The sequence below is a fragment of the Nyctereutes procyonoides genome, unplaced genomic scaffold, assembly GCF_905146905.1.
Source record: "Nyctereutes procyonoides isolate TBG_1078 unplaced genomic scaffold, NYPRO_anot_genome, whole genome shotgun sequence".
NCBI classification, from domain to species: domain Eukaryota; kingdom Metazoa; phylum Chordata; class Mammalia; order Carnivora; family Canidae; genus Nyctereutes; species Nyctereutes procyonoides.
Genome location: NW_026575051.1, coordinates 36,925,177 through 36,949,010, shown reverse-complemented (window position 1 = coordinate 36,949,010; position 23,834 = coordinate 36,925,177). Strand labels below are relative to the sequence as shown.

At 42.4% G+C, this 23,834-nt stretch overlaps 1 protein-coding gene across 4 annotated transcripts in view; it reads left to right on the top strand.

The window, feature by feature from the left end:
• Window positions 1–5,600: 5,600 nt before the first annotated feature.
• Window positions 5,601–23,834, top strand: part of COL12A1 (collagen type XII alpha 1 chain) — a 117,318-nt gene continuing 99,084 nt past the window's right edge. For 2 of the 4 annotated variants that reach the window (XM_055329689.1, XM_055329691.1), the window contains exons 1-8: window positions 5,601–5,976; window positions 9,034–9,141; window positions 16,133–16,249; window positions 18,095–18,238; window positions 18,861–18,920; window positions 21,372–21,635; window positions 21,792–21,956; window positions 22,620–22,793. In XM_055329689.1, coding sequence (XP_055185664.1) covers window positions 9,069–9,141; window positions 16,133–16,249; window positions 18,095–18,238; window positions 18,861–18,920; window positions 21,372–21,635; window positions 21,792–21,956; window positions 22,620–22,793 — 997 coding nt within the window. In that variant the 5' untranslated portion in view covers window positions 5,601–5,976; window positions 9,034–9,068. Of the gene's footprint in view, window positions 6,023–9,033; window positions 9,142–16,132; window positions 16,250–18,094; window positions 18,239–18,860; window positions 18,921–21,371; window positions 21,636–21,791; window positions 21,957–22,619; window positions 22,794–23,834 lie in introns of all 4 variants that reach the window. The other 2 variants (XM_055329690.1, XM_055329692.1) reach the window with 2 other exon arrangements.

The following is a 23,834-nucleotide window of genomic DNA, read 5'->3' as shown; positions in this document are numbered from 1 at the left end:
GGGCAAAAGTCAGGCAGGCTTACTGCCCTCAGAAAAGGCATAGTGTCCCCAAGCTTGGTCCTCTTCCCGTAATGCAACCCACTGTGTATGGAAGGGTCACTGGGCCTTCTTTGCACTAGCCTGCGGAACTGGGGTCTGGAGAACCCTACAAACGATGATACTCTGGCTGCTGGTCTTGCCGTCAGCCACACAGTCCTTTGGGTCTGGTTCCTTGTGTGTTCTCCCAGCATGTGTGAAACTGTAGTATGTTAACTTGTTAGCTTGCAAGTAAGATATAATTTCCGATCCTAGAATAGTTCTTGACAACTATTATTGTTATTATTTGGTTGCTATGGTTCCTAAATATTTTTTTTTCGTAACAATCTACTCTTTCCTCTCTTTTTTTCTTGTCATGGGTTTGGGAGAGACTGATTTATAGAGCAACTGCTTTGTGGAGAAATTGCTTTTTTTCTGAAGAATGTTCTGAATCACGGGTTGAGTTGATTGCTTCCTGCGATGTCATTTGTCTTGTTTCTGTATACCATGATTTCCCCCCAAATTACTTTTCATGTTGGTCTCTCAGCTTCCAATTACACACTGTCTCCAGACCTCTCTTGAATCATTTGACTTTTATGTTTATTTCTGGCCTTTGTTACTACATTTATGTTTTTTATGGACAGGACCTCTTTTGATCTGCCTTAAAAAAAAATTCCCAGCAGTTTCTAGTGACCATGATTAGAGTAACAGTGTTTGCAGAATAAACGCTCAAAAGACCAATGATTAAAGGAGTCTATCGGATAAGGGCCATCCTTTCTCTCTTTTCCACCAGAGGGCGCATCCCATTTCATGTTGGATTTAAGAACATTTCAAAGACAGGGATTGAGTCTGCTTTGAGTACCTGGGTGACTGTGCTTCATAAATGTAGCTGAATGAAGGGGAAAGTGTATAAAAATGCTTTTTCAATGAAGCCTTAGTCTGGTTACACTTTATCCTACACAGGAGCTCCAACTGGGGCCAATGAAATTTCTGTGATTTCATCACTGTCGAATTTCACTTTCCTAATAGGGAATTTGAAGGCCAATACCAATTCTTAAAAGATTACTTCCTATGATGTTTTGTAGTTTCCAGCAACCTGAAAGTTTATATCGGTTCGGACATACCAACTGTCCACACACAGAGCAATGGTCTTCACTAGAAATCCCGGACCTTGTGCTACTTTGATGGTTATAAAATAAATAGATCCCAAGCCCTGAGGTGGTAAGGATGACTTGACCAGTATTGAAGCTGATGGAAATGAAGTGACAAAGGGTTGCTTTCTTAATTCTTAAGTGAATTTATTTCCTTGTATCTTTCAGTTTGTTCAAGGAGGTCAGAGCCAACTGAATAATCAGTTCCCATCAGCACTGGACTTGTACTAAATTTGAATGGTTCATCCTAAGAAAATACTGTATTAGGATGCAGATGTTTTTTTATTTTGTTTTTTTAGGCTTCATAGCTTTCCATGCAACCACCACTTTTTGAGGTCACATGAGCTTTGAGCTAGCCACCGTGGGGAGGAGGATACACATGATGTAGTTATCGTTTTCTGCTCTAAGTTGCTGACACTGACAGGGAGAGATTGTTTCAGGACAAGTGAGAGGTCTGGATGAGGCGTGCACAAAGCCTGTAGACTTCACGGAAATAGTTCTTTGTTGAAGCAGCAGAACCTGTCAAGAAGGCAGGAGTGCAGTACCTTCTCTCCTCCTTCCTTGAGCGATGGCTTTGGTCTCTGGATTCTTCAGCTTTGCTAGCACAGAGGGCAGTTGTCCACTGCTTCTCATTTTTAATGTTAATCCATTCTGAAGCCATAAACTCTTCAGAGCTGTGAGGGGGCCAGTGAAGTTGCGTCAAGCGGCCCAGGTGTTCTTTGGCACAATTTCCAGGGCAAGGCCTCCTCTTAATTATCTTTTTTTTTCCTCTTAATTATCTTAATGACAAGCTCAGAGCTTGTCATTGTACAGGCACATGGAAGCTGCACAGTAAGTGCATTTTGACTTAGTGCACAGGGTTCTAAAGGAGAGGATTCAGATACACCATTTTTGATGTGACTTCTTGACTCTTCAGATACACTGCCTCTCTAGCCCTGAGAATCGGTGTAGATAGAGTACTGCCTCTTCTCTTCACACTCTTACCTTGTGAACACGTTCTTTACCAAGGACCCTTAGAGTCCACTCCGGGTACAGCCCACACACAGCCCCCAGAACTGGACAAACAATGCACATTCAGCCTGGGGCCCCCTTCCCTTCCCCACTAGATCTCTCAGCAAGAACTTGTGGGGGAAGCACCCTCACCCGCTCCAGGAAAGCTTGCTAGGTTAACCGCAAGCAAGCCAATGAGGAGGCCGCTTTTGCCTTTTTATAAACTAGGGATGACCCTGTAATCTGAACTCCTTCCTGACAGTAGCACCTCTTCCTTTGTTCACCCCTGACCCAAACCTTGCTGCAGGCTTCAGGCAAGAATTTCCACAGGCGGTTAGTTAACCACAAAGAAAGTTTACGCCACCTCCTAAGTTGTTCTGCAGTCTTGTCGGCTCTCAGCCATTCCTGGGAATCAGACAAATGAATGACACATTTTTCAAAAACTCACTTAAAACTCTGTGGCGCGACAGCGTGGGCCTTTGCCCTCCGGCGGCGGCGCTCGCGCTGACCGCTAGATCGCGCTGTCGGACAAGGAATCTGAAGCTCGGGACCCGCCGGGAACCCAGGAGTCGGAGGGAGAAGAGGTGGGAGCAGAACACTGGGAGAGTGAGGAGAGGGAGACCCCCGGGGATAGCCTCGGGACTAAACGCCATAGAAACAACCAAACTGAATAAATTCAACCAGCTCTGACTCAATGTATAAATATCAGTTTGTTGCAAACATTAACGGATTCCAAGGGGTGTCAAGAACTGGACGCTCTACGAAAGGGGGCAGATTGGAAGAGGGTTTACATGGTTTTGTTTTGTTTTGTTTTTTGGTGTGTGTGTGTGTGTGTGTGTTTTAACCCATTTGTTCACTTAACCATGGTAGAAGGCTAGCTTGCACAAGGGCCCCCACCCGTGTGTGTGTGTGTGTGTGTGTGTGTGGGGGCAAACCGTGCAGACATCGCACTGGAAGGCCCCTGAGGAACCCCTTAGGACACCCTTGAGTTGCTCTTCTGTCCCTTGGGAATGGGTGTGCTTGGATTAGCTTGTGGATGTGTCTCTTCCTCTTCCTCTCATCCTACTTTGGAAGCATTGCCTAGAGATCCTTTTTTGGAGGGACAGAGGGTGTTTTGAGGCCAGTGGTTTTGTTACAGACCTTTGCAGCAACTATTTTAATGCATTTAATCTGTCTTTGAGCAAGAGAATGCCTTAATAGAGGATGGCCACGGGGTCCTCTGGACGCCAGTCTGGGCTGGAGAGTGGCCCAAAGTGAGTGCTCTTGGAGCCCCCCTCCCCACTCCAGGAAAGGGGTACCCCCATGGCTCCCTGGCGGGAGACTGACCGCTAAGAAATACAAGCGCAGCTCTGAGTGAAAGCGACAGGAGAGAACTCTTTTAAAACATGTAATAACAACGCCCAGGTTCCATGGCTCCCCACTCAACAGCTTTGCCATCACAAATTAAAAACAACAAAAGTACATAAAGAAAAGCATAGGCGCGCGCGCGCGCACACACACACACCCCACCTGGGCGAAATGCAGACCCCAGGCAACCTTGGCTGGCGTGCAAGGCAGCAATTATCCTTTTTCTGGACAGTGGGGGGCGGCTTCCCAAAGGGCGTCCCTGGCGGCTCCAGGCCACTTAGCAGGCCAGGGCGTCTGCGGGGCGCGTCTCAGCGCGACCCGGTGTCCGGCGGGCGGCTGCCGGGACATCTCTGCCCCTCGGCTCCAAGCCCGCCACCAGCCCACGTGCGTCCGTTAGAAGGAATCTGAGCGAGGGTGCGGGTAGAGGGCTGGCCCGCGGGAAGGCTGGCTCTCCCCGGGTTGGGGTTAAGAGCTCGTGACCTCGCTCTGCGTCGTGCACGTCGGGTTATGCACGCCCGGGATCGCTCCCGCCTTGGGGGCTTGTGCCAGACACCCGGGTTGTGAGAGTTTGAAGGGGGAAGAGGCTGCGCTGTGCGCGTGTGTGGGCTCTTTGTGAGAGCAGCCCAGCTGGACTTCGAGTGGGTCGTGTGTACTCAGGGAATGTGCAGAGGTGGAGATTCCCATCCCCCCCATTCTTCCCCCCACCCCAGTCTTCTCTCTGGCCGCCTCTGGCTTTCGCTGGAGGCAGCGGTGAGTGGGGCAGGGGTGGCGGGGGGTGGGGGGGAGCGAGGGCGCTCAGCAAGTTCTCGTCGGTCTCAAGGCAAGTTCAGAGGGTATCGCGCCTGTTGGAGGGAAGGTTAAATTTGCAGACGTCAGATCAAATGGGGAAGAGAGATTTACAGCAGTGACAAAATCTCTGCTTTTACTATTTCGGGGAGGTCGATTCCAGCCCAGCTCCTGCGTTCGCCCGCGAGCCCCCGCCTCCATCCGGGTTGCACAGCCTTGCAGCGTTAACCTCTGCCCGTCTAGAGGCCAAAAGTGCAGCGCTTGCGCCGAGGGCGCCGACGAGGGGAATCGGAACCTCTCCCGGGGCGTTTTCCCGACGCCACAGCGTAGGAGCCCCGCGCTGCCTCCCGTGCGCCCAGCACCGTTTGGCAACCCCGAGTGCCAGGCTCCCAGCCCGGGGCCAACGGGGTGGAGCCGAGGGGAGGGGGCGGTAGGAAGGAGAAGGTGCTGGCGGAATGTCTGCCCGCATTTAGCCTCCATCTCTTCGGTAGTTGGGGGAAACTTAACTTCATTCTTCTCCTTGACCCCCAAGGGGTTTTAAGGGCAAAGCTTTTGGTCCAAGCCCCCCCCCCCCGCCCCCCGGGGGCCCGGTTATGCTCAGGGTCTCCACGGTGATTGCGACTTGGTTTCGAGCGGCTTCTTGTTCTGAAGATCCCTAGGTTTGTGTCACTGCGTCCCTCGCCCTCTCTCTTGGCTCAAATTAAGCCTCTCAGTTCCGTCCCAGAGCATCAGAGAAGCGAGACAGGACTGGGAAAGCCATCGCGTCGCGGCGCCCGCGCGGGCTGCTCTTCGGGTTTCCAATCGCCGCTCCGAGATTGAAAAAGACAGAAGGCGCGCCGCGTGCACAGACAGTTAGTTAATGGAAACCCTGTATATCGGTTTTAAGTGCACCCAGGACGGAGAGGGAGCGGGCGGTGGGGCGGGGGAGGGAAGTGTAGGTGGTGATGATGGGGGATGGGGCAAGGGCGGGTGGGGGTCGGTCACACATTTTTGCAGTTCTGAACAGAAGAGTCGCTTCCCTCCCTCCTACTGTTCTTAATTCAGAAAAAAAAAATTCATTAAAGAAAATCTCAAGGATAGGGAAACCCGAGCTCCCCAGCCCGCCCCAAGCAGAGGAGCGCGCGGCTTCCCTTGGCAGCGAACCCGACCGCGGCTGTCCCCCTCCTCGCTTCCTCCCCGCCCTCGCTGCATCCCTCCGCCCCCCCCTCCGCCCCCCTCCCCCTCCCCCTCCCCGGCGGGCCACTGCTACTACGGGGCTCGCCACCTCACGCCGAAGGAATGCTGGAAGTATGCACACGTTCCCAAAAGTAGACCTCCTTCACCGCCGGAGGAGCATACATCACCCCGTGGCAGCCGTCCACCTTCTCAGGCGTTTCGTAACCGAGTAAACTGAGAGCTGGGAACAGCCCTCTATTAAGTAGCCCGCGGCGCGGAGCCTCTTCCCACTCGACCCAGGCGAGCCGTCGCAGACGCGTCCGCGCGCGGGCAGCTGCGGCCCCGGGCAGCCTCCGCCGCTCCTCCCGGGATCCTCAGCCTCTTCGCCTCCGGGGTGGCCCTGCGGCCGCGCACCTCCCGGCAGCCGCCAGGTGCTCCTGGAGCGCGGCGGCCACTGCCCGGGCGTGCGGGGGCGGGGGTCGACGCCGGGAAGCCGCTGTCGCCGCCGCTGCCTCGGTGCCCACCGCCTCAGGTTGGTCCGGCTTCTAGCCCTTTGCCTCTCCGCACACCTCGCCAAGGTAACCAGGGGAACGTGCACCTAGTCTGTTCCCTGCTTTGCCCCAAGCCCTTTACCAGATCGCGGGCCAGAACCGTTCGGACTCGCAGGAGTGGAGCCGTGCCCGAGATTTGCCGGGTGTCCTGGGGGTTCTGAGATTCACCGTGTCTTTGGGGGAGAAAGGACCAGCGGACGTAAGGGCGGCTGCGTGTGCGTAAAGCACCCTGTTCAGGGTGGGAGGGGAACTTCATCTATAGATGCTGCGGATTTCAGTGAAGGGTGCCCCCGGGTTCTGCGGCCACCTCGTCGTCTCTTGGCCGTAGCTTCCCCGGGGTGCTGTAGAGCAGCCCCGGCGCCGGGAAGGTATCGTAGTGACGCCGGGCGCGGAATTCCTTGGAGGGCCGGCCGAGCGCTCTGCAGCTCATCGGAGCTGCGCGGGTGTGTGTGGCGTCTTGAGACAGATTCCTCCTAGTCGACCGTTCTGGCTCCTTTGCTTTGCAAAACATCTGAGATGGTGGGTGAATCCAGCCCTCAGGGGACTCAGCCTTGGCCGACTTTCCCAACTTCTGGAGAAGGCTCCCCCCTCCCGACCTCGTCCCGAGTGCATTGGTCGGGGCTCTCTCTACTCCGGGTCCGTGGGACCCTTGAAGTAGTTTCCATCCCAAATCCTACATAGTATAAAGATCAGGGGGCGCCGGGATCATTTATGGAGCGAGCCGCGAAGCCAGGGAGCAAAAGAGGTACCCCAAATCGAGTGTCCTTAGGGAAAGGTGACCCTTTCGAGGCGTCCCAGAGCCCCCTCCCTCCCCCCTGCTTCTGCCTCAGCCTGGACTTTGTGACCCCACTGTCACATATGCTGGAGTACTGGGGAAGCAGGGTGCAGGAAAGGAAATGAGCGACAAACTCGCCCTTGGCTACGTAAGGTCAAGGTCGCAGTGGCTAAAAGAGGAGGTTAGGTGATGCGCTCGGGATCTAGAGGAACCCCGTGGGGTGGGAGGAGGCGTCATTTTATTTTTTAACTGGACCCAGGAGTTAAAGAGCTGGTCTTTTCCAGCGGGGTGGGGGAGGGGGCACGTTGGTGGAAGGAGACCCGTCCCTTAAGCACCCCACTCCCCCCCCCCCCCCCGCCACCGCAACTGGCTCACTTCATTCACGAGGGCGATGTAAGGAAATCCTTGCGGACATGTAGGGGTGGCCGCTTTCAGACATTTATGTCTCAGAATGCTCAATGAAGCACTGATCTAAGCATTCACATAAATGTTTTGGCTAAAAGGAGAGAAAACTCCTTTTTTTTTTTTTTTTTTTGATGAAACATATGGAGGGAATGACTGGCAGGCTGGTAGAGAACTACGTTCCGATGCTCCGGGCGCATCGGGATTCATCCTTGCCGCTGAGTCAGGCAGCCAATAGGTGGCGCTCTAGACCCAGACAAAAGCAGTTGCTCCGGTAAGGTTTTTGTGAAGAGTTCAGAGTTTTACAAAAAAAAAAAAAAAAAAAAAAGTCTTCACGCAGCATTTTGATGGGTCGGATTGTCAGCCTTTAACTTTTAGCGAGCACGACTGCCAACTGACTTGGAAATTATTGTAGCAAAGTTAAGGCCAGCTGATGGGAACAATGGGCCAGTCTCACCTCCTGCTTTTCACCGATGGTGGAAGAGGGTTAGAAATGTCAAACAGCTGTTAATTAGGAAGAAAGAAATCGCTGGAGCCCTTGAATCTTCAGAGCAGCGCCAACATTTTAATCTTGGCTTCATAAAAAGGAGCTCCGGGCAATTTGGCACGCCTGCTCATCAGACATTTAAAATGCAATTTACACTCGGGCCGAGGAAAGATGCCCTAATACATTGTGCCAATAATTTGGAAGGGCATGGTTGGAGCTTGTCAGTTTCTTTTCTCAAAGAGGGCTCGACCTGTGGCTCATTTTTGGATTCCCAAGCAGGACTTCGTTTTTTCAAGCGGCTTCGTCTGTTGCCTTACAATAATTTATGTACTTCACAGTCAACTCTCTTTTTATGTTTTGCCTCTGGCAGCTTCCCAGTTCAGTTCATTGCTAGTAGCTTTTGTCTCTGGATTGGACTTTAGAATGTTTTAGAAGATTCCCTTCTGCTAACATAGATTAAGCACCTACTGTGTGCTGGGAGTCGCAAAAGATGAATAAGACTCTTTGTCTTTAGGGAATTAATAACCTAGTTACAGAATCAGGAAAAATCAGAACGGAACAATTCTCCTTTGGAGCACATATACCTATAATCTTCTGGAATAAGTGAAGTGAAAATAAGTTAAATGAAAATATTAATTATTACCGAGAATTTTTATAAAAAAATATCTTGGGAAGACAGACATGAGTATCTTGTCTCTTCTATTGCTTGTCTTTTTTTTTTGGTTAGGTATTTTAGAGTTGTTTTCTCCTCATCTTGGATAAAGGATTTATCAGATGTGAGGAGAAAGCTGCTAGCAGTAGGATCAGGTTTCAGTTGGGCCTTACATATTTCTGTATAATCCATTTCAGACCTTAAAGAGCTGCATATTTGTAGGCAGAACAAAATGAAGAAAAAAAGAGAGTAAAAGAGGTTTATTATACTTTTCCAAATTACCCCGAGACCACTAAAGTACAGTTACCTAAAGAGTTCAGCAGCTAGGAAAAAGCTGCCGGCCAAATAAAATCCCCAGCTGGAAGAGACATTTAGTTGAGTCAGGGATAAAATGACCTCTGAATTAGCCATCACCAAGGCAGGATGAAGTCATGTGGGGCCTGGTGAGGCCGTCACCCGGGGATGCTAAGCAGGAGAGAACAGGACCTCGGGGAGAACAGGACCCTCTTTAAACTTGAAATCCCTCTTAGTGCCATGATTGAACTGCAGTGGATGAACTTGACTTCCACAGCTCCACAATAGGCCCATTATATGCGAGGCCGGGCCCTGCGGTGATTAAGGCAGATCTGCTCGGGTCCTGGCCCGGGCCCAGGCTCCAGTCCTAACCTGGTCCCAGGCCTGCCCGGACCCGGTTCTGACACCGTCATCGTTTCCTCCCGCAGATCCCTTCATGCGGCTGTGAGCCGGGAGGCCGAGCATGCGGACCGGGCTTCCCCCAGCGCTTGCCGCCCTGGGCGCGGCCCTGCTCCTGTCTTCCATCGAGGCAGAAGGTAAAATGCTCCTCCTTCCCCCTCCCTCAGTGACAATGCACAATGCAGCATTCTAGAAAGGAAAAAAAAAAAAAAAGATCTTGCCACTATTGCTTGCTCTGTTTTCCCTGTACTTGGTGTTTTCTCCGGATGTTTCTCTCCTCTACGAGAAACGCCCCCTTCTGAGGTCTGTCCGTGGTCCGGCTCTCAGGTCCAGCTCTTTCGTATTCTGCTTAATCCATCCCGTGCAGTGCTGTGTGGTCTCCTTGCGCTTGTCCCTGCGGTGTGCTGTCCACACTGCCACCTACCCTTCTGCCTTCCGAGAGGACCTGCCGTCCGGGAGGGGGCGACAGCTGCACCCAGCACTGCGCACGGGACTCCCGCCTCGTGGTGCTGCCACCCAGGAGCCCCGGAGCGCGGGCGCGCTCGCTCGCGTGGGTGTCCCCACCACCTGGCTCGGGGCTGCGACCTCGGTGACAGCATGAAATAAAGGACTCCCACAGTGCCGGCTCTGCGCCTCTGTGTGTTTTGTGGGGGAACTCAGTAGTTGAGGCGGACGGTGCAGGCAAATGAGGTGGCAGCCAGGCCGCCAAGGGGATGGGTGGCAGGCAGAGAACCGGACCCAGAATGTGTTCTCCTGGCCCAGGGTCACTGCTGTTGTCCCTGTTTGGTTTGCGGGGCTCAGAGGAACGTGGCTCAGACCCAGCCCCGTGCAGACAGGTTGCGTGCGTCTGCGCCAAAGTTTCCAACCCAGGAAGCAAAGGGGCGCCGGGCAAGCCAGGCTCTCTCCGGGCCTCCCCTCTTACCTCTATGCATAGGACCCGAGTGGAGGCCTTCAGGGGCAGGGACATGGTGTTGTGGTCCCCAGGTCTGCAAAAACGACTCTGACCTGGAGAAAATGAAGGATCTTTGCTAGATTTTCAACCTCACTTTATCCTTTTTGTTGTGTGCACTTGATGCCCTAATTCTTTAGTGTTTATTTAAAAAGTTATTTCTGTGTAGTAACCTAGTGAGAGCTGCTGTGTGCCTTCCAGTATCATTAGAGACCTGACAAACTAGAATTATTGTTCTGCAAGGCAAATCAGGTAATACCATAAAAGACATCTTAAATTTTTTTTTTTTCAATACAAAATGCTCCTGATGGAGTTAAGGGAGAAAAGAAAGGCACGGGGCAGCTGTGGGAGTTCCAGGGTGGGTCGCACTCTTTTAGAGGCTGTGGGAAAGTAGAGTTGTCTCATGACAACATTGAGATTTTTTAAAACTTTCTGTTGTGTTTGATTTTCCACTTCAGAACTGCAGGTACAAAAAAAAAAAAATTCAGATTAGGAGAAAACACAGAAGTTCCAAAATGTGTGGCCTGCTGAGAAAAGTGATAGAAATTTCCTGCTCTTCTTTATCTGAGCAATCCTGTGTGAATGTAGAGGCTTTTCAGAGTGGCCTCTGTGAAGTAATACTCAGATGAGGTTGCCTTTAATTCTATGTCGTTGGTAGGAAGGAATTTTATTTGAGGAACTTCTGGAAGCCCTACCAAAGATATTTTTAGATAATTCACTGAAGTGGCCCATTTATTGCTCATTAAGAAAATAGCTATTTGAAAATCAGAAAGATTTGAGAATTCTTAGGAAAAGAATTAGGTTGGAGATGATGTAAGTGGAAAAAATCAATTCTCAATTGGATAATGGGCTGGTTAGCAAAGTGCTCTTAAAAAGAGCATTTTAACATGGTGTGTCAACTATACGGAAATAATAAAAAAAGAGAGAACATTGTACTGTCTATATTATTGATTATTTCCGGGATCCCTGGGTGGCACAGTGGTTTAGCGCCTGCCTTTGGCCCAGGGCGCGATCCTGGAGACCCACCCGGGATCGAATCCCACGTCGGGCTCACGGTGCATGGAGCCTGCTTCTCCCCCTGCCTGTGTCTCTGCCTCTCTCTCTCTCTGTGACTGTCATAAATAAATAAATAAAAATTAAAAAAAACATTTATTGATTATTTCTGTATTTCTCACATTTTATCTTTTCAGTCTGGTATAGTTCTCACTCTGGCTTTCTTAAACTGTGACTTTCTTGTCTCCCACCTCCTTAGGTCAGCATTTAATAATTTTATTTTAATGGGATTCATTTTTGGGGGGGCTTAACTCTCTAGTTTGGTACTGTTGAGTAGAAATATATTATAAGCCACAAAAGCAAGCCACATGTGTAACTTAAAATTTTCTGGTTGCCACATTAAAAAAGGAAAAAGAAACAGGAGAAATTATTCTTTATAGTATATTTAACTTAGCCTACTATATCCACAGTATTATCACCTCCATATGTAATCAATATAAAATTTTTTAGTGAGCTATTTTACAATTCTGTACTAAGTCTTTGAAACTGGGTATGTATTTTCCACTTGCAGTGTATTTTGAACTGGCCCCATTTGAAGTGCTTGAGAGCCACCTGTGACTGGTGGCTCCTGTATTGGACGGCACAGCTTGGGTGTTAACTACCAACTAAGCGGTCCCAAGAACTTGTGAAGGGCTAACAAAAGTTGTGGCCAAGACCTTCCTGGGGACAATGGCTAGAAAGAAATTTTCTTGGAAATTTTGGGGGGCATTTCAATCTTTCCACAGTCACCCTTGTTTCCTGCTATGTCATTTGGAACTTAGTTGTAAAATGGTAATAGTTACTTCTCTTTCCCTTTTACAACATCATGCTTGAACTCTTATATTTATACTGTTTTCCAACCAATTTCTATTTACTTAATTTTTATATGTTGAAAACAGTATCTTTTATGATACTAATTAAAAGGATTTGGCATACACTTTTTGCATCTTCATTTTTTTTTTACAGTGGTACCACCCTCATCTTGTGATTTTCCTTTCCTGTGATTTTCCTTTTATCTGCTTAGACAAGGAACTTTATTTTTTATAATATAGTATTTTTGTCTTATGGAAATTAGGGTGAAATGATTTTTTTTTGCCTTCAGTATTTGTAATTTTTAGCCATAGCATAGAAATTCTAGAATTCAAGATAAACATGTCTTGTGAAAAACAGGGTTTTAATTTTAGTAAGTTTGACTTGTATTGATAATTTATGAGGGATAGCTGGATAATATCAACTGACCAGTGAGTTGAGGCCATTAAAGACACACTTTAATTGTCTTGTGTCTAAGCTAAGAGGCTAATTAATATATATTTCTATAATTCGGTGTCTATGTTTACCTGTTAATACTGCGTCATAATAGAAATTTTGGACTATAGGGAAACTTGTGGATCATCTAGTCTGACTTTCTCATTTCCAAATGGGAAAATCAGGAAGATAGCCTGAATAACTCAGTCAACTAATGTGATTACTTCAGAACGAGTTACAGATGAAACCCAGGTTTTCTTGTCCTGGTTTAGTGGTAGTTTGCCTACACTGTGCTTCTTTCTTGCTTGAAAACTGGTCAACCATGAAAGAACACATTGATCCATTACTTGTTTCCACTATTTATTTTTGGTATCTTGCAAACACAAATGAAATGAATATGACATGGCAAAGATCATTCAACTTACACTAGCTTTGGATGTAACATATAAATGAATACCAATTGCATAGAATAAAACCACTCTTTGCATACTTCTAAAAGTTTCTGATGTTAGAGTAGTATCCTTTTCAGTGTTGTTATCACAGAGATCAGACTAAAAGGTCTTACTAGTTCATCAAGATGGTATTTTGGTAGTATGTTTTGCTTTATCTTTAACATAGTTTATAAGTTACCAAAACTTATTAGACTATTCTCCCATATGTCCATCTTTTCATCCATCCATTATCTCTGCACAGTTGGCAGACTTGCTTTTGGTTGCCATAATGAAAAACATTGTTTTGCAAAATATATACCAAGATAGATACTTTAGTTTTAAACAAAGCATGTAAAGTTAATTTGTTAAATTCTATCTGTATCCGAACTGGAAATATCTGAATACCACGTATTTATTATTTAACAGGCATCAAATAATGTTTTTTTATAGAGTAGAAAAATATATAGGTATATATTAATAGACACTTATGTAGAAATATTGCTTTCTAAAGTTAGTCATTCACTCAGATGTTTCTTCTTTACATTGTATGCTCTGGAGTCTGACTATGGGATCAAAGTTTTGATGCTTATTTTCTGTGTTAACCACTCTGAATTTCATTGACTCATGTGTGGAACAGGGTAACAGGGTACATTATGCGGGATTGTTACGAGAAGAAAAAGAGATTATATAAAGTGACTCGTACTCTGCCTATTGTATAGTAGACACTCAGAAAATGCTAGCTGTAATTATCATTTCAGAAAGTCCCAGATCCTGCCAATTTATGTGACAAAAGTATCACCAGAATGCAGTTTTCATAGCATAGCTTATTGATAAGAAAAAGCATTATTCCTAAGTGGGAAATTAAAACTACTAGAGTTATGAGTGCTTAAAATTTTAGTCGTTTCATTTTCAGTATTCAGGTTCAGGTTTTTTGAATATATATCTGATTGTTTTATTATTTCTTTATAATTTGAGTTCTACTTCTCTTGGTTCAGATTCTCATTCTATGCAACTATGGCTCTTTGCAATTATAATCCATTATAGATAGGTCATATTGAAATATTCTGGCATCTTAATTGTTTCAGGGAACATAGACACTGCTTGTGACAATGCAATGGCAGTTGTGAATGATTTTTATACAAAAGAAAAGATTTTCAAAATTAATGAGAATTACGTTTTGCATCGATTCAAGTTGACATGGGTCCATACTCACTCCTGCTTTGTTATCTTTTTCATGAAACAAACAAACAAAAATGTATACATGGAGTGGCCAGCCTGAAAGATTTTACATGTGCTATAAGTGGCAGGAAGAAAAGTGCAGTGGGCTCTCTGTTGTACACATGCTAGTTGGCCATTCTTTCCTTCTTTTGATTCCCAAGTACCACATCTGAGTTTCTATGAACACCTTAAAATCCTCTGAAATGTTAAAGACTTTTCCCAACAGTCAATTTTTCAGTTTTTCTGGAATCCTGGTCATTTGGAAACCAACAAGGTGGGCCGCTGCTGCCCTTCAGCAGTTTTAACCTAATGTCTGCTGCTTCAGGTCAATTTCCTTGCAAGGTTGGTGGTACTGTTTTTCCATGTACTGATTTTTTTTTTTTAAAAGCATGCTCAGGCCAGTTGCGTCTGCCTTTGCATTAAATTTGTCCTGAGCCATTGCTACTAGAACAATATTTTATAATGATATTCTTAATACCTCTTGTTCTATTAACATTTGTTGCATGCTTGTTATACTAAGTGATGACTACAGCTAAACATTGCAATATGATTACAGACAGCAGAATGTGGAATAATTAAGCTATGCATGTAGATTAATAGTCTAATCTCACTGCCTGTGTATGGATAGTAAGAAAATAACATTCATTCCTTTGCTAGTATATCCAATGAAAATAAAAAGCCATCTCCTATAGTTGGAAGCAGCCGTTCATCAAAGCAAATGTTTGCTTAATTTGTTTTATTTTCATTAAAATGTGCTGTTAATATTACATCAATCCCTAACCCCAGTTAAATTGTGTGACTCATGTTTCAAAGCTACTACTGTATTTCAATTGACCTCTGTGAAAACCGAAAAGAAGATTGTAATCCCTCAAAAGAGATGCAAAGAATCTGACTCACAAGGAATACTTTCAGACTTAAATACTCTATTAAGAGAGAGTATGGCTGAAAGTCATCTTGCTTTGTTGACCTACTTCAAGAGTAGTGATTTATAATGCATTGACCATGCACTGACAGTGAGTCAGTACAATGCTGCATGATGAGGCATGAACATTGCAGAGAGAATATCATTATAAAATATTTCTGAAACGTCTTTGTGTAATGACTATTGTACATGGAGGCTTTCGTTCATTGTGGGAAACTAAAAACAAGTCAACATTTCATTGACACATGCATGAAGCTGTATAGTTTTGTATGTAAACTATTTCTTTCTGTACTTTTCAATTATTCCTGTCATTGACTTCTCCAAGTTTTTATACACAGTCATGTCTTCAGATCGCTGATCCTTCTTCGCTGTTTTCTTTAAGTTCTGTAAATAAATGTCCATGAATATATGGTTTGATGTTGTCTTTTCATAATTAACCATTGTTTTGTAAAGGACCATACTGGCATTTTAGTTTAAAATGCCACTTCTAGTATGGAGTATACCTGCTGCAAAGGAGAAAATAATAGTGTTGGTTTACACCTTGCAAACATACAGCATATTGGTGTAAACAGGAGGAATAATAGTTTTATAAACATCTGGGATATATTTTTTATATATTTATACATTATTATAACATCCCTTATTACTATTTTTGAATATTGTCTATGTCAATGTGAATATACATTTAAATGTATATTTCCTTGTGCAACGTAACAGTGCTAAATTTCCCATGATTTCTCCCTTTTATTAACTTTCGTATATCATCTCTGCACAGATTGAGATTTATCAAACAAAAATTAATAGCAAGACAATGATGCAGAGAATGAACCAAAAATATCATTGATTCTTTTCTGCATGATGGGAAAAAAGTACTATGTCAATGTTCTAAATTAACTTCTATGGTTATAAGCAGGTTGTGATTTGGCATGCTTATTCAAAATGCTCTCAGCATGTATTGCGATCCCTTTAATTGTTATGTGAATTGTTTGCATATGTGGTTATTATCTGTGATTTCATTGTATTTGTATGTATTTGTATCCAAATATGTTTCTATTATGCTTGATTTTGCTGGCCATTCTTGGATGACCTAGCAACTCAAGAATCAAAAGTGTTTTGTGCTGTCCTCTGTAATATGTATACTCTCTAATGTTTTGTCATATCTTGTCAGCTTTTAATTTTATTCTTATCCAACAAGATATCTTCTATATTTGTTGGAAACAAATTTATGCAAAGACAATTTTAGTAAGCTTTGCTCAACACAATTCTTTATTGATTAAATTGACCATTTTGTGACATCGGAAAATGTAATTGATATCAACTCTCTTTTGCAGTTGACCCACCTTCAGACTTGAATTTTAAAATAATAGATGAAAATACTGTTCATATGTCATGGGCAAGACCAGCTGATCCAATTGTGGGTTACAGAATAACAGTGGACCCTACAACAGGTAAGTTTTGAGATGTTGGGGTTTTAAAATGGAGACACCAAAGATGATAGAACCCAGTCTTCTCTCCTCCCATTTCATTATGAGAAAGCTGAAATTTAGAAAACCTTAGGAATTTAGACAATGTTGTCAGATATTTGGTGAACGCAGGTCTCCAGATTTGCAGCCTAGTACTCACTATTTTTGTAGTGTTGAACTTTATTAAAATGGTTTGCTGTGCTAAGCTGGTGCTATTAAAAGTGGACTTTTTTTTTGTCTGATCAGAATATTGCTGGTAATCTTTGATTTTACAAGATAGAATTCTCGCTTCTTGATATTCTTGCTTCTTGATCTTCTTGAATTAAAAAGAATTATATTCTTTTTAATATTTAAAGTGTCAGGTGACAAAGTGAGTTGTTATGCCTTACCCAATGTCCTACACATTTCAGTACTCAGGAAGCATTATTCTGGAATAATGGTGAGCTGCCATGGTGGAAGACAAGAATTTACTTTGGCTAGGTGATTCCACAGATCCTAGGCTAAGAATCTTTGAAACACAACACAAAACCCCATCTTGTTTTGGGTGTTCTCAGGAGTTATCTTTGGTGTTTATGAAGTTGCTCAAGTGTGGAGAACTAATCTCTGTTGATTAACTTTTAGTTTTAACATGGAATGGGAAAATTACCATTTCTACTAGCATTGGTCAGGTGGTAGGAAGATATCTCATCTGGCCGATAGTAGAGAGGGATGATGTCAATATAATTTTCCACTACAGCTCTGTTTAAATATTTATAGCCTCTAAAAATACTAATGATTTTAAATACTAATTTCTCAAGGAGTTGGGAAGAAATTTTTCAACATGATCTGGGAACTTAAGGGGTCAAGAACTTACTTTTTCTTCTTTGAATCTTTTCTTCCCAAATGTACTTGCAGTTAGCTAATTCATTCATCACAAAGCAAAGAAGCTGTTGGAAAATAGTTCTATCAGTTTCCCCATATGTTGGAATTCCTGACTCTTGTACTCCCCAAACTGGTACCCAGTAGAGCCCTGGTTTCTTGTCCTGTGGGGGCCCTGGTTGGTTCTGCATGCTCCACACAAAAACTGGGAATGTTTCTCAGGGTTCTATTATACTGCCTGTTACCTTTCCTGATTATTTCTGTTTTGATGAAAATTTAGTATAATTAAAAATCCTAGCAGGCACTTACTCCCTAGGAACTATTGTTTCCTGATTGAATTAATGAAAAAAATCTAGAAGGGAGTACACAACTGTCAATATATAAGTATATATCCAGTACAGTGTGTTTTGAAATACTTGGTATCTAGTTAAGTCATGTCAGAGGACTATGATTACCCATTATTGTATGCAACCATTTGAGAATGGAAAATGCATTGCTTCCACACAGACCGCTTCCCACTATAGCTTAACTTTAACCTATGGTGTTTGTTCTTGAGTTGATTTTTATCCTCTCTTCCTTTCTTCACTCTCCTCCAGCACATAATTTAAAGTTAAATTATTTTCTGTTTCATGTCTTATTTGTGAAATAATCTTGTTATCTACCATTCACCTTGAGAAACAATGGGAGATTTCGGCTTGATATTCTGGTGTATCTTTATTCCAGAAGAATCCTTGAGTCCTGGAACAAATATTGAATATGATTATCATAAGTAAAGGTTATGCCGGTCCACTTAAAGCATTTCAAAGTTTTGGTTTTAGAAGATAAAAGAAGATAATGTTTAGATGTTCTGTAGAAATGTATATATATTTAATTTTTTAGATTTTGAGTATATCTGGGAATTTCATTATAATGTGTTATGTTATATGTGAAAGATATTTTATTGCATTCATATTTTCCTTTCTATATTTCCAGATGGGCCCACTAAAGAATTTACCCTTGCAGCTAGTACCACTGAAACTTTATTATCAGACCTTATACCTGAAATAGAGTATGTGGTGACAATCACTTCATATGATGAAGTAGAAGAGAGTGTTCCAGTTATAGGACAATTAACAAGTAAGCACACATATAGAGTACTTTTCTGCCTTTTATTTTGCAGAAGATTTCTCCAACTTTCAGATTTAATCTGTTATGCAGAGTTACTTTGTATCAGTATAAACTATTCTTCCTATGATCCTAGTCATTAGTGGATGTTAATTCATTCTTGATTTATAACTGTAGTCTCTGGAAGCAGCAGGAAAGTTATGAGTGAAAACTATCAAAAATATTAAACTTTGCTAAGCAACAATGTCAATCTCTTTTTGAAATATATCTAAAATATCATTAACAATAATTTATTTGCAAGGCATTGATTATTTGGAAGTATTCTCTGAGCAGCTGGGCATGGATCATACATTTGAAAGACAGTGGTGGAAAACAATATATATATATATTTTAATTTTTATTTATTTATGATAGTCACAGAGAGAGAGAGAGGCAGAAACACAGGCAGAGGGAGAAGCGGGCTCCATGCACCAGGAGCCTGACGTGGGACTCGATCCCGGGTCTCCAGGATTGCGCCCTGGGCCAAAGGCAGGTGCCAAACTGCTGCGCCACCCAGGGATCCCTATATATATATATTTTTAAGAAGTATTTGTATGAGTTCATTTATTTTTGTAATAATAGGGTTTTGACTCAGTTCAAACAGGTGGTCCCACAAAGCCAGGGGAGAAGAAACCTGGAAAACCAGAGATACAAAGTAAGTATTTCTCTTAATATTTTTGCTTGGCTTTATAGAAGTCATAAATGTAATATAAAGGAAATGTTCCAACTATACGCATACTTTGACCTTATTCCCTGTTAATTTCTATAGGTGTTGTCTAGAAGGAATAGAGAAAAATAATAGTAATATATGACTAAACAGTTATACTACCTACATTCTGGGTTTCTAGTCAATTTTTCATTCTATTTACTAAATATTCATTTTACTGGGAGTAAACTGAATTGGTGTGTGTCCACTTTTTTTTTTTTGGCAAGATTTTGGGAGTAGGTGAAAAACAGCTCATCTCTAGACTTAACTCATTTCTCAAAGACAAACTAATAGAAATAGGAGTACATGAGGGATATAAAGCTGGAACACAAGAGAGATGCCCTCCTTGTGTTTGAAAAAACTCTTGCCATAAAAATCTATTTCTAAATCTATGGATATGTTAATTATGCCCATCTCTGGGTATTTACATACCTTTCATTGATGGCAGTGTCACCATTTTCAGTGTCTGTTTAAGACATCTCTGGTAATAAGTGGGTCTTAACACATCTAAAGAATAGTACACATTTTCCAAGGATGATGTTGGGGAGGTGGCGACTGTGAATCAGTGGGATGAGAGATGGGAGTGGAGTCTTATGCAGTTTGAAACCATGTCCCTGGTCATTCCGATACATTCTCACACTACCTCTATTATTATTCCATCCCCACAGTCATAGAGGCAAATTAGAAAAGAAAAAAGATATGAAAAACACTGTTTACCAAGTTCTTTATAATATATAAGTAAGAACCCAACCCCAAACAAAATAAGTTACACAATGATCCTTGGTGCACTTGTAACCAAACAAAAGGAATTTTATTCAGACTAGGTTTTGTAATTTCTAGCCTCCTATGTCTTCTATTGCTTGGTCTGACTTATGGGGTGGACACTTACAGGGATTCTTGGATTTTAATTTGCCACCTTATAAAAGTTGGATTTGTGACCCAGGATGACAATAAAGGGATTTGAATACAAACTCTCTTTTATCAGGAGTTTTCCTCTACAAATGCCTGTTTATCATTCTTTCTGATGTCTAATAATCTGAAATGAACTTTGTAGTATGCAATTATAATGCTAATATTTTCCTTGAACCATCGATATTTATTCTAAGTCAAAGCATTATACCAAATATTGACTAGCCAATAGACTTAAACGGGCCCATTAAATGGTGTGCAAAAATTATTTAGACATGCAACTTATACTTAGCTTGCAAAATTTTCCAGGACCCTTTCCTTCTCTTCCTAGCCAAATACTTCTTTTATTATTCACCAACTGACTTATAAGGATAAAAACATCTTCAAAAAATTTACTTAGTGTTGTCTTTTGAATACAGATTTTCGTGAAAATCAGCCTGTTTTCCTTCTGACTGCAGAGAAAAGGAAAGATATGATGTTCATTTATAAAAGCCAATCATTATATTTCAAAAATTTAAGGGTATAATGTGCATTATTTACATTTGAATTGAAATGTCTTTCTACTCCTTGTTTTGTAAGAGTGGGTTTTAAATTGTCAAATTTAAATACACTGATAATTAGGACAATAAAATATTTTGACTATCTTGCATCATATTTATGCTTCTTTTTTTAAAAAAAGATTTTATTTATTTGAGAGAGAGAGAGAGCTCAGCAGGGGCGGGGGTAGATTTGGAGAGGGGCAGAGGGAGAGGGGGAAGCAGGCTCTGGCTGAGTAGGGAGCCCAATGCAGGGCTTGATCCTAGGAACCCCAAATCATGACCTGAGCCAAAGGCAGACACTTAACCTTAACCGACTGAGCCACCCAGGTGCCCCTATGCTTCTGTTAGACTCTATTAACCCTCTAGACTAACCAACTGCAAACTTTAGACAATTACATTGTAAAATGCAGGAGAATTTTAAAAGATTTTCTCTTTTCTTCCACTTAATTACATCTGCTTGAATAGGACAGCAATTGTTTTGTATTTATTGCAAAATACCAAGTAATGAAGACACTACTCACACTCATTTTGTGTTTCCCAGATGTTTTGTGTAATTTGTACTTGGAGAAAAGAGGAAAGATGTCGTTTATAAAAATAGGTTAATAGCATGAATATTTTGGTCATATGCTCTTGGAGAGTAGGTCATGTATCTATTTATCTCTCTTGCTCGATGTCTTATATAGTAATTTAGAGCCATATAGTTCCATAAATGCATCTTAATAAAGTCACCGAAAATGCTTCTGTGTATATTAATAAAATGTTCTTTTGTGCATGTCAGTTGTAGGTGAAGAACAATGTGAATATATTCTGATCAACAAAATGACTTAAGTAGAGAACTTAATGTTATTACAATGTTAATTTGTATTCTTTAAGTTTTGCAATGTTAATTTGTTCTTTAAGGATGGGTAAAGTTAAGAATACATCATTTAAAAATATATCAAATGTATTTCAGAATGCTCTGTCAGTGCCTGGACTGATCTAGTGTTTCTCGTGGATGGCTCATGGAGTGTGGGAAGAAATAATTTTAAGTATATTTTAGACTTTATTGGTGCTCTTGTGTCTGCTTTTGACATTGGAGAAGAAAAGACAAGGGTTGGAGTTGTTCAGTACAGCTCTGATACCAGGACTGAATTTAACTTAAATCAGTACTACCGAAGGGATGAGCTTCTTGCTGCAATTAAAAAAATTCCATACAAAGGTGGCAACACAATGACGGGTATGTTTTACAAGTTTTGTTCTTGTTGAAAATGAATGAAATACCTGTTTGCACAATTTTCTTATGTTAATTAATTTTGAAATTAATCAAAAAGTTTTTGATTTTGGTAAAGTTGTGGGGTAAGGAGTGAATGAACATGTTTCTTTTTCACTTCAGGGGATGCCATTGATTACTTAATTAAAAATACTTTCACGGAATCTGCTGGAGCAAGAGTTGGCTTTCCTAAAGTGGCAATTATTATTACGGATGGCAAATCCCAGGATGAAGTGGAAATTCCAGCAAGAGAGCTTCGAAATATAGGGGTTGAAGTTTTCTCTTTGGGTAGGTCACATTTAGTTAAGTATTCTCACTTTAGACTTCCTTCAATACTTAATGCTTAGAAAGAGGAAAGGTGGATTCTTTAAGGAAGGATGCTATTACAAGTGTTTGGTGCATTTTATAGTGTAGTGTTAAACCATGTCATCTTCAAGTTAAAATTCTGCTTATGTATCTCTCTCATATAACTCCCTTAGCCTATGCGTTGTGAGGTGGTATTCATATTTTTGCCAGCCCTCTACTTTTCAAAAATGCTAGGCCAATGATTCTAATAAAGATCCTCCTTGTATTATCATTAAGTTTTTTTTATGTGTTTCCTATATTATGTAATACTTGAAGAATTTGGAGGGTTCCAGCTCATTCAGGACTCTGGAAGAAAAAAGTATTATCTTTACAGATGGCAGGGACAAATGATGGCATGGTTGGGATGAGAGCCCGCTCTGTTTTACTAACCATTCATTTTCCTTTTTGGCTGGCCACTTTCTGTGAAATTATAAAATGCCTTTGTCATTTGAACAGTCGCACATTCGTTATGAAGCAAAGCAATTCCGGTTTATAACTAAATAGGGATTTACCAATGTCTTCACTTTTGAAGATTGAGAAAACAAAGAACTTCTCTAATTCAGCACATTTTTCTTTTCAATATATCTGTCCTTTTGTTTTTTTAAGGCATTAAAGCTGCAGATGCAAAAGAACTCAAACAAATTGCCTCCACACCTTCATTAAACCATGTCTTCAATGTGGCCAACTTTGATGCAATTGTGGATATTCAGAATGAGATAATCTCCCAGGTGTGCTCCGGTGTTGATGAACAACTGGGTGAATTGGTTAGTGGAGAAGAAGGTGAGGGAATTGTTCAGCGTTTCCCTGTGTTAGGCTTTTCCATTATTTGATAGCACTTAAAGCTTTACAGGAACTCTAAGAGTCGATGTATTTACTCAAACACATCTTCCAGTGGTTCTGCAGTTGTATATTTTCAGTAACTCAACTGGTTGGTGCCATTTGTATGGTTCCCCCTCCCCCAGAGGAACATGAAGGAAAATATTTATATCATTGTAAATTTCTTAAAAATCTTCTATGGGGGAAGTTTGACTTGTTCTTTCTCTCTATGACCATCTTATGCCTGTTGAGTGTCCATAATTAGGCTACTCAGGCACTGGCTTTGATGATCTTACACTCCAGTGTAAACACTGATAGGCTGGGGAGACATGTCTTCTAGCATTCGGCCACGTAAACTAGTAAGAACACCACTTCTATTAAATGGTGAAGCAAAAGGGTTTTCTATCATCATTCTCTGCATGTCCTCAAAACTTTAAAGAATATTTCCAAGATCAGACAGTTTGATCCTTCCACATCTGGAAAATTTTCCCATTTTTATCAATTATTGCTTCTAAATACTTGGAAGAAGGAAAAGACATTTCAGAAAACATTTCATAAACATCCTTTTGGGTATTAAGAAGTCACAATTTCCATGATTGTTCTCCTCTTAGTCTGAGATTTGACGAGTGATTAAAGATAAGTTCTAAATAGCTGCGTCTTCAGTCATATAAACTCTTTAATCTCCAAACCCCAAGTATTTTGGCAATGTTCACTGGCTCTGATTCTGTTTCAGAACCCCTTCTCATTACTTCATGGGCTCCAAGGTTTTCTCTTTGTTTTACTGCCTAATGTCTGATTCTTTTGCTCTGTGTTATTACAAAATTGATCTCCTTACCCCACCTTTCCCTGATTAACCTCTCTTTACTTAGTCTTTTAAAGTTTCTAATGCTTACCTGTCTTCCCTGGTGCACATGTGAGGGGAGACCAAACGTCCGTCCTGGCACTGTGTGAACTCTGTTTATATGATGCTCGGGGCTGCATTGCAGGTGTTCATGCTGTTTCTCA